We start from the raw sequence: 10,770 nt of genomic DNA on the forward strand, positions 1-10,770 counted from the left end.
GTGTGGAAACTGAAACCACAGCACTGGTGAGCAGAGAGTTATGCTTGGGACTGTTGTGGTAAGGTATTAGCTGGTTTTTTTCATCTGCTTAGCCACAGGGGTGCGGCGCTCAGATCACAGCAAACCCTTGCAGGAGGTTAACCTCCGCGGGAAAAGAGAGCACAAACGCCACTATGGTGGATGCTATCTGTTCGATTTATTAACTGCGCAATTGCTTTATATACCCCTTTCTGTACATCGCGAGATCTTTAGTTCCCTGTTCTTTCCATGCATCACGAGATCTTTTCATGTGCCTCTGTTTTTCCCGTGCATTGCGAGATCTTCCGAGCGCCTCCCCCTACACTTTCCCCTCCCCATGCTTTATTGACCATGCGTCAGAAGTTGTATCAGACCGATGCCTTCCGGATCTTCCCTTTCTTTGTTCTGCAGCGGCGCCCGCAAGACCCGTCCGGGAGCTGTCTCAATCAAGGGTTAGTCAAACTTCAAAAACAGAGCACACTTAGAATAATTCCACAAAAGGCGAAAACAATACAGCAGTTATGATTACTAACTAAAAGATAAGCTAAGTTCACTACTTACAATTAAGGGATGTGAAACAGTGAGGAAAATATGAAGTAGCACACTTAATTAATAAAATACTAATGTTCAGAGCCGCAATTCCTAGGGAACCCTGGATGCAGCGAGAGTTCAGAGTGCCCTTCCTCACAAACCGGAAATCCTACGCGATGCGTCCATCCGTAGGTGAGGCGTCCAACGTCGCTGCAAGCAGGTCCAGCCTCTAAATCAACAGGCCAAAACAGCTGGCAGTTTTCTTTGAGCGGGAACATCTGATTTCATCCTCCTGTTGGGTTCCACCCAGAGTCTGGCCAGTACTCCAGGGGGAAAACCAAGGGAGTTTCTAAATAGGGTTAAACACTTGAGTTCTTAATTCTTAATATTCCTAAGCAAAGAAAGTTGAATACATGCATTCTTACAGCATTTCATCCTTGTTAATAACTACATTTCATCTAAACTACATCTTCCACTATTGACTAATAAATCTAAATATTTCATTAAGGCAACTGTATTGTGGTTCGTTCTGTCGCAGTAGCAAAATTTACCCAGACATTCTGCTTAAAAAGATCAGTCGAAGAGATTACAAACAGTTGGTACAGGGGCATCCACAGCACCCACAGCTGGATCCTGAGTGCTGGCTGCCTCTCACGCCTCAGGTGGGGTTGCACACACCTTGTCAGTAATCACCAGGGACTGTGACCTGTGAACACACAAGCGTAACCTCTTCTCCAGGTTATTAAAGAAAATAGTTCTATTTGCACCACACCTTTCCACCATCCGTTAATTTAACCTTACCAAATGTTTGTGGTGTTGCCACCAAAATTAATATTTTGGGCAGTGGTGTTGACCTGTGATAAATAAAAGAGTTCTTTTCCCGTCTCATTTGCTATAGTTACCCATATGTTAGGTCTGGGCGAGAGAATTCGTCTCGCAAAGGATTTAAGTAGCCAGAGGCCACAGAAAATCTACAAAACTTTTAAGAAGAAGTGGTTATTTCAGGTTTTATACATCGTGCAGGTATCCATTTAATTAAACCATCCTTTTCCACTGCTGCATACCCACGTCCGAACACTCTCAGTGACCAGCCCGATTCCCATGTCATCGCTCCCGGTTCCTTGATCTGAACCAAAGGATAATTTCTTGTCACCTGGTTGGCATAAAGTGTTTCCGTAGGGGAGGTGTGGACTCGTCGCCTCTAACAAAGTGATTTAGAGCATAAAGGGCGCGGGACAAAAGAGTCTGCTGCCGGTCTATGGGTGTTGTCCCCTTATGACCTTCCCCCTCCCCAAGCTGTTGTAGTTTTGCTTTTAGGGTGCGATGCGCACGTTCTACTATTGCTTGTCCTTGACTGTTGTAAGGGAGGCCGTGTACTAACTTGATGTCCCATAATGCACACCGTTCTTTAGCACGTTTAGCAATGAAACAAGGGCCGTCATCTGTTTTGATTTCTTGGGGCTTCCCTAATAAGGCAATGACGCCCTCCCAATGAGCAGTAATGTGTCTGGCTGTTTGTTTGCGAGCCATTGTGGCTAATATTGTAGAGCTAAAGGTGTCGATAGTTACTATGAGGTATTTATTTGGTTTTAATAGGTCACATTCTGTTATGTCAGTTTGCCATATCTGATTGGAAGAGAGAACCCTTGGATTGACACCTGCTTCCCACAATGGGCCCTTTTGACAGTAGGGGCAAAGTGCTACTATGTTTTTTGCTTGTGACAGAGAAATATGACATGTTTTCGCTCAGGCTTTTGCTCCGAGGTGTAGAAAGGCATGCAAATGCTTTGCAGCATCTAGTGACCATACGCCCTGAGCTGCCTGGTCAGCATGATGATTGCCTTCTGCAATTAGACCAGGTAGGGATTGATGACTGTTCACATGTGTAAGAAAGACCTGCCCTATGCCTTGTTGTAGAGCATCATAAAGTAAAGTTGATGCTTCTGTCTGTACAAATCCTACTGTTGTCATTTTGTGTACAAGTTTATAAACATATAAAGAGTCTGTAACAATATTAATTGGATTTTCTGTTTCCTGCTGAAGTGCCGTCTGGACCGCTTTGGCTTCCAACCATTGTACTGATTTGTCAATCTGAGTCCACAACTTCTTTTGCCGGCGTTCCTCAGCTTTCCATACGACTGCAGCTGTTTGGGATTGTGATGAGGCATCTGTAAAGTATGTTGTGCCAATAAGAGGGCGCATGACTAGAGGTAGTGTAAGTTGTAGGTGAAGTGTTTTCAAGTGTGAAACCCATTGTAGACCCTTTCCAGTTACTATGGTGCTCAGAAAGTCAAAGATGGCACATTGTAAATCTTCTGAACGCATAACTATGTCATCCCATACTTGTTGCTTCCAGGGGATGAGTATTGTGTCAGGTTCCTTCCCAAAGTGTTGAAGGGTCATATTACGTAGGCGTCCGATAAGGTCTGCTATAACAGCAACTATGGTAACAAAGGCGGCCTTGTTGGTATTTTGGTAAGCCCAGGCTAAAGGCGCAGGCTTGCCGTCCGTGCCTTGAAACAGGATGCCTATTGTGCCATGGTCAGAAATAAAGCACCCTGCTATGATTGGCGGTTTTGAATCCCATCGCTGCAAAGGTCTCTGTTGTTGTAAAATGTAAGTGCTACATTGTCCTGGCATTCTTTTGTGAGTTTTTTTGGTTCCCACAAGTGTTCCCCTTTCAGCAATTCGTAAAAGGGTTGCATAAGTCCCAAGGGAATACAGACAAAGCTGTGGAGCCACTGTAAGGCTCCTACTAATTTCTGAACATCATGTAGAGTGGCAATGTGTGGAGCAAGAGCTATTGGTTGTGGACTTCTATTGTTCCCAGCTAAAGTCATACCCAGATATTGTAATTGCGTACCTCGCTGGATCTTTGCCTCGGCAATACTCAAATTATGTTGTTGCAACAAGGCTTTGGCACGCTGGAACAGATGTTCCACTTGCTGCTCTGTAGGTGCTGCTAATAATGTCATCCATATAGTGTATCACATAATGGTCAGTCTTACCTTCTCTCAAGGGTGCAATGGCTTTGGCCACATATAGCTAACAAATGACAGGTGAGTTTTTCACACCTTGAGGTAGTACAGTCCATTGCCAACGCTGAGCTGGTTGAGCAAGGTTCACAGAAGGCACAGTAAAGGCAAATCTTTGTTTGTCAGCGGGATGTAAAGGGATGCTGAATAAACAATCTTTAATATCAATAATCACAATGGACCAATCTTTTGGTATGGCGGAACCCCAGGGCAATCCAGGTTGCAGGGCGCCCATTGCCTGCATCTGTTGATTTACAGCCCTGAGGTCATGGAGTAAGCGCCACTTAGTCTTATCTTTCTTTGGATAACGAACACAGGAGTATTCCAAGGGCTTGTAGAGGGTTCCAAATGACCCACCTGTACATCTCTTTCTACTAATTGTTGAAGTGCACTTAGTTTTACTGAATTAAGCGACCACTGCTCGACCCACAGCGGTGAAGAAGTTAACCATGTAAGTTTTAGGGCTGGTATGTGTTCGGCAGTGGCCTCTAATCTAAATTTGTAATGCCAGTTTTCATTTGTTGCATGCAGTCAAGGCCCAACAAAACTCCCTGGAAATTTGCTAATACTATAGGCTTGAGTATTGCAATCAAGGCCCCTTTCTTCTGCTCTTGGATTTTAAATGTTGTGTCGGTGATTGCTTTGTACACTGGTTTTCTCCTCTGACACCTGCCACAAATCCCCCAAATGTAGTCTGCCAGGGTCCTGGCCACCATTGTTTGCCCACTACTGCTGTATCAGCTCCTGAATCAGTCATGGCCTGCAGCACTATTTCTTCTGTTCTTCCTGGGCGAAGCTGGCTCATCCACACGGTGACCGTGGGCTTATCGCTACAATCTAAAACGAGAGCCACGGTTCCTGTCCCTGAGGGACATCTTGTGGAAAATTGTGGGCATACTTGACTGTCACTCGGGGAGTATAGGAGAAGTTGTCTCTGATTTCTGGGGGTTGCTTGCGGGGCATTGGAGGAGCCCGGCCCCCATTCCTGGCTCCTCCCCTTTCGTTTCCCTGATACTTATACCAACAATCACGTGCCCAATGACCTGTTTTGCCACATACCCAGCAAGGTGCAGTTAGCAAGGAACGTGGTTCTTGTCGCTTCATCCGATGAGATCTTCTACGAACACCAGAGAGGTTGTTTTTCCTATATGATATAGGTTTTTCTGCAAGATGGATGTCACCTGGGGCATGGATCATTGCCTCCTTTTGCACCACTTGTCATAAGAGGGTGGCTATAGGTGTATTCAAAGGAATATCCTTTACAATATCCTTGATCATTAGATTAGATTGCTGTCGCATACATTCTATTATTACAGCTTCCTTAGCACCATCAGGTAAGTCTGATTCTGTGACCGCAGCGTGGAGCTTATTAACACATTTCAAGAACGGTTCATTTTGTTCTTGCCTAATAGAGGTCCACGGGGGTTCTGCCTTTTCTAACTTAGCTATATCCATGAAAGCTTTTTTAGGAGCTTCGGTAGTGGCGGTAAATTCCCTGGGTCTGAGCTGTAATTGAGCAGGGGTTGTTGAAAATGCTCCCCGTCCTGTAAGGCGGTCGAAAGCAGTCTCCACGTGAGGGGTGTTGTAGATCTACGGCTGCTTGTACACGGTTATTAATACGATTGCCCCATGCTTCCTTCCAAAACAAAAACATAGCTGGTTTTAATCTTGCTTTTGCTAACTGTCCTAGATCAGCTGGGGTTAGTGGTAGAGCTAAGATAGTATCTGATAATAAGGTCGTTCCCGGATGTCTCAGCCCATGTTCGTTCACTGCTTTAAACAATGTTTGTACTGTTTTGGCACCAAGGGGATGCCATTCTTGCTGTCCTCCTGGGAGTAACCTAACTGGGTAAGCATCTACGGTTGTAGGTTGAAGCTTCACTCCTGACATTACACAGTCTTTCGCTACGAGCTGCCGATCAGTAGGGGGTTTTTGTAAACAAGAGGAAGCAGCCCCGCCCAGGATCAGACGTCTGTTTTCTTGGGTGGAGGCTGCCGGTGTGCGCACCGCTGCCGTCAGTGCCGCTAGCCATTTCGTCACTTCCTCCCCCGGGTTCTCCTCCTCCCCTTCCGGCAGCGCCCCTCCCTTTCCCCTGTCATTGGATGTCGGACCGCTGTCGGCTGATTCGTCATCTGACTCCGCCTGAGTTTTTTGATCTCGGCAATGAGCAAACTGACTGCCTGATTGTTTTATATCGGAGGGGTCAGGAGGCTCCGCTACAATCCAAGGTTTCACTTCCTCCGGAGGAGGGGGTGCCCCCGCAAGCCAATCGAGCAGGGGATCCGGCCGGAGCCGCCCCTTTTTTGCTCTCCTGCTGTTTTTGAAGTGCCTGCATTTCTTGTTTACATTCTTGCATTTGTTTTCTCCACTCCTCATCCTCTAAGTCAGCCAGTTGTATTGCGGCTTCTGTTTTTTGTGATGTTCCCCGAGGGCATACGGGGAGGGGGGGGGGGGTGTGCGGGCGAACTGGAAGGGCTTAGTGCCACTTCGGCTCCCTTTGTTCTCTTCAGGGGGTTTGCCTTCTGTAGGCCACGCCGCCCCTAGCTTGATAGCTTCCTCCTTAGAGGAAATATCTGCAAGGTTCTTTGTCTGAGTCATTTTCTCTGAGAAACCTTGCAACCCTCTACGTGCATCCTTAGATGCGTGCTGTTCGGCTTGGGCAATTTTCATCAATGCATTTACTTTATCCCAAGTCATCAAGTGCTGCGGATTTCTCTTTCTTGCTTGCTCTTTTAAATCACCTCTAATCAGGGGCCACAGCTCAAGCTTCATACAATCCATCGGCTCAGGCAGAATACCGAGCTTTAATAATCTTTGTAGCATCTCATTAAAGCGCTCGACTCCACAGAAGTCTTTTATTTTCTGGTCCATATTTTTATTACCTTTATTGTGGCCTGCATGGCACGCCTTGGAGTCTCCCGTCCTGCGTGAAGCTCCTTTGCCTCCTGCCGTGTACCGCCGACAGCCACCGTCCGTACACCGGGGTCGCCACTTGTTGTGGTAAGGTATTAGCTGGTTTTTCCATCTGCTTAGCCACAGGGGTGCGGCGCTCAGATCACAGCAAACCCTTGCAGGAGGTTAACCACCGCGGGAAAAGAGAGCACAAACGCCACTATGGTGGATGCTATCTGTTCGATTTATTAACTGCGCAATTGCTTTATATACCCCTTTCTGTACATCGCGAGATCTTAAGTTCCCTGTTCTTTCCATGCATCACGAGATCTTTTCATGTGCCTCTGTTTTTCCCGTACATTGCGAGATCTTCCGAGCGCCTCCCCCTACATGGGACCACAACCTGAATTATTCTCAGGCTTTGCTTCAAACCTTACCCTGACTAGAAGCCAAAAAAGCAGTTGGCTAAACTGAAGCCAGGAGATGTTCACATCTCAAAATCCTTAACTGCTTTAGGAAAACTGGTACCCTGTATTCCCTGGGCCCATAAGGGTGGCAGCGGGATATGGGTTGGGGACACAGCATCTGCCCGACCTGACCAGCCCAGACCTAGGTTGCTGTCCCATCAGCATCAAACCAGCATTTTCTCTCCAGCCCCAAGATCCTCCCCTTGCTGTTGCTGCGCCGCTGTGCTGATGGAGCCTGTGCTCTTTTAGGGGGTCTTACATCTTTTCCTGCCAGTCCCGAGTGCTGTCTAGACAGCTTGAGCAGCCCCTGGGTGTAGCTTTCGCACTCCTGAGCCTGCAGGTCTGACGCTGACTTGGAGGTAAGAGGGGCACTCAGAGGAGGGTTTGCTTCTTGCCTCTGTGCATCTTGTTCCCATCTGTTAATCTTTCTACTCCCTCTTGGAATTTAGTCCTCCCAGTCTGAAAAAAGAAGAATACAGAGCAGATCTAGATGCTTTGATTTTAATGTCTGAAAACAGGTATCGGGTGTCATTTAAAAACACGAGGTGTCTGTTCCGCTTCCTGCCTGCCCACCCTCATCCTTTCTTGGAAATGGTCTTTGAGTGCCTCAGCCAAGGGGGTGCTCTGACCCTGTGATGGTCTGAGCCGGAGGTTTCTAAGGGAAAAGAAATTCTTGTTGATTATTTTTGTAAGTCCTTCGATGGATCCCTCAGGCTCGAAGATTTTTCCCAGTGTTTGAACACTTGCTGGGGCTGTCTGGGTGCCTGTGTTTAGCTGCGTTTCTTTTTTCCCGCTTACACGGCCCTTTACTTTGCTGCAAGGGGCGGTGTCGATGCAATCAGCAGCAGCCTTCCACCATTCCCGCGTCTGAGGGAGAGGGTGAAATCTGTCATGCTTTTGATAACCAATAAATAAACGGAGGTGCTTCCTTGCCGGGACTGGGCTTGTCTGGGAGATTTTCCGGGGGGAGCAGGGTGCCGGACGGGCAGGACGGTCTCTGTGCATGGCGCAGCCACGGGCTGCAGGGAGCTGCGTCAAAATTAGCCGTCATCGTTTGCATTTTGGGTTATTGCCGCGGAGAAGGCAGCGGGGAGCCTGGGCCCTGCCCGCCGCCGGGGCCGCCGCGTCGCCTAGCAACGGGAGGCGCTGCTGTGTCCTGCCATGGAAACACGGGCACGTGGGCAGCGGGCTCGGCCAATGGGCGGTGGGCAGCGGCGGCTGCTGGCCAATAAGAAGAGGGGAGGGGCGGGCTCAGGGTGAGGGTAGGGGCTAGGGGAGCGCAGCTTGGCGGCAGAGCGCAGAGGTTGGCGGGGGGCAGAGGTTGGCGGGGGGCAGAGGTTGGCGGGGGGCAGAGGTTGGCGGGGCGCAGAGGTTGGCGGGGCGGGGGGCCCGGGCGGTTCGGGGCGCTGGGGGTGAGGCAGAGCCGGGTATGGGGCTGGGGGTGGCCGAGGAAGGAGACACCCCCCCTCTCCCCCAGACAGCCCTGCCCTCGGGGGGTCACCGGGTCACCCGCTGCTTCGGCCACTTTCTGTGGTGAGGAGGAGGCGGGCGGCTGCCGGCTGCCCATCCCTCCCACCTGCCCAGGTCCCCTCCAGGCAAAAGGAGTGCTGTGTGTCCCCCCTAGGTGAGGCTTCGTGTTTTTGGGCAGGGCAGCAGCCATGGCCCCGCTCAGCCTGTCCCAGCTGCTGGACGTCGCCATCGGGACGCCCGAGGTCGGGGCCGTCAACTTCACGGCGCTGTACAGCCTGCTGCAGGCTGTGCTGGGGCACCTGGGCCTGGAGGACCTGCCTGCCCTGGGGTGCGATCAGCCCCCCGAGGCACCCCTCAGAGCAGAAGGGGCACAGGGCAGAGGCCCAGGCACAGAGCTGCTGACCCCCTCGAGGGACCCGCTGCAGGGGACCGTGAGCACCCCATGTGATGCCTCCACGGCTGCCGACATGGGACAGATGAAAACAAAGATTGAAGAGAACAAGAGCAGCATCTCCAAGGTAGAGGCTACTCCCAGTTTCCTGGGTGCCCCCATGAGACACCCCCTCCTCTGGGGTCTGCACCACCATTGTCTGCCCTTAGGTCTGGTTTAAGCCTAAGCTCGAGGTGGTGTGTGGAGCTTCACTGTGGGAAAGGGATGGAGTTTTGGGGAGAAAGTGCTGGGGCTGAAATGCTGCTCCAGTTGCTCTGGGTTCTCCCCAAGTTTCCATCAAGTTGTTGGTCCAATACAGCACCCGGTGCCCTCAGCTCCACCAGTCAGAAGCTCAGCACCTGTGGAGGTCCTGCCCCACCACTATCCATCCCTTCCTTCCCTACTCCTGACCCACAGCTGGGTACCGCCTCTGCTCCTCAGGCAGCTGAGAGGCTCCATCAGCATCTCCTGGGCCTCATCTCCCACCCTAAATCCCCTTGGCTCGCCCAAGCACTAAACCCAGCACTGGTGGGGATGGAGAGGGGCCTCATCCTGCACAGTGCTGAGCCACTTGCAGCCGCACATCCCCAGTGGGAAGAAATAAGCTCAGGTTCAAGGAAATGGCCACCTTCAGCACTGCAGGGCTGGATCCTGCTGAGGCTGGGACACGTAGGAAGAAGGCAGCAGGGAGAGTTTCCCGGCCGGGTGAGCTCACCCTCCCCGGGGCAGGCCCCTGCTTGATCACTCCTCGCTTTGTTAGCGGCGATTGCCGGTGCCCTCCCAGGCCAGGCTGCGGTTGACAGGGTGGCAGCAGCTCTTTGCCCTTTGAATCGGCCGACGTGGACAGGCGGGGATGGATCTGTCCCTGCTGAATCGGGCTGTACAGTGGACGCCCCTTGGGCAGGGGTGGGGGGGTCTCTGGGGAGCTGCTGAAGGCGTGATGAATGGTAAGTGCTGCCCGCAGTGCCCCCAGGACTCACCCCTGCCACCCCCCTCTCTCAGGCCGTAGCTCTTTCCCAGGATCTCCTCGAGGAGATCGGCAGGATGAAGGCGGCGCAGTCCCGCACGGAAGAGGACATCCGGACGATCCAGGAGACGCTTGGCATGGTGAGCTGCTGCCACTGTCCCCGGGAGGCAGCTGGGCCCTCACCCCCCTCCCTGCCCCTGTGTCACCCTGCTGCCCCTGCCCCGCGGCCCTTGGGTGTCAAGGGTGCCAGGAGGGAAGAGCAAGAAGGGTGTCCCAAGGCTGAAGAGGTGACTGCATGCACCAACCAAAGAGAAGCTAAGACATTTTTGAACAGCTGTAAAAAAAGAAACATGGGTGCTGAGAAGGAGTGGAGATAAAGATCTACTGATGCAACACAGCCACAGCCCTGCCTGGCATCCCTCTGTCCTGTGCCCAAGTTGATTCCTGGATGCTCCTTTTAAATCCCGCTCCTGTGTCCGGGCTGCCATCCCTCTCCTTGTCCCACTCCAGGGGAATCTCCAGGATGCTGCCGGCCAGCTGCCGGCCCTCCGTGACCAGACAGCGTTGGACAGTGACGTGGTACGGCCCCACGCACACCCGGATCCTGCTCCAGGATGGAGGCAGCTGCATCCCCGAGGCACCAGTGCACGCAGTCCCTCCGTGTCAAGTCATGGGCCCGGGGGGGGTCAGTGCTCCTGTGGGTCCCACCCCACCTGGCTACGTGGCCAGGGTTGACCCTCCGATCCCTTTTTTCCCCAGCAAAATCTGAAGGAAAGGCTGAGCCTCTACCCGGCCCCGGAGGAGGTGAGCAACATGGTGCGCTGGGAGGTGCTGGAGGATTGCCTGGTGGGCAGCAAAGCAGGAGGAGTAGGAGAAGGAGGAGGAGGAGAAGGAGAAGGTCGAGGTCTGTCGGTGGTGAGTGCTGGTGCATCCCAGCTGTGGGAGCAGGACTGAGCAGG

The 10,770-nt window shown here is 51.7% G+C and overlaps 1 protein-coding gene across 1 annotated transcript; it reads left to right on the forward strand.

The window, feature by feature from the left end:
* The first annotated feature begins 6,538 nt into the window (after positions 1-6,538).
* On the forward strand, positions 6,539-10,546 carry LOC141968050 (uncharacterized). The gene is made up of 4 exons (XM_074922384.1): positions 6,539-6,585; positions 8,569-8,932; positions 9,847-9,951; positions 10,322-10,546. The coding sequence occupies exons 2-4, from the start codon at positions 8,603-8,605 to the stop codon at positions 10,544-10,546; spliced, it is 660 nt and encodes a 219-aa protein (XP_074778485.1). The 5' UTR covers positions 6,539-6,585; positions 8,569-8,602.
* The last annotated feature ends 224 nt before the right edge of the window (positions 10,547-10,770 follow it).

The sequence above is a fragment of the Athene noctua genome, chromosome 18 (genome assembly GCF_965140245.1).
Source record: "Athene noctua chromosome 18, bAthNoc1.hap1.1, whole genome shotgun sequence".
NCBI lineage: Eukaryota > Metazoa > Chordata > Aves > Strigiformes > Strigidae > Athene > Athene noctua.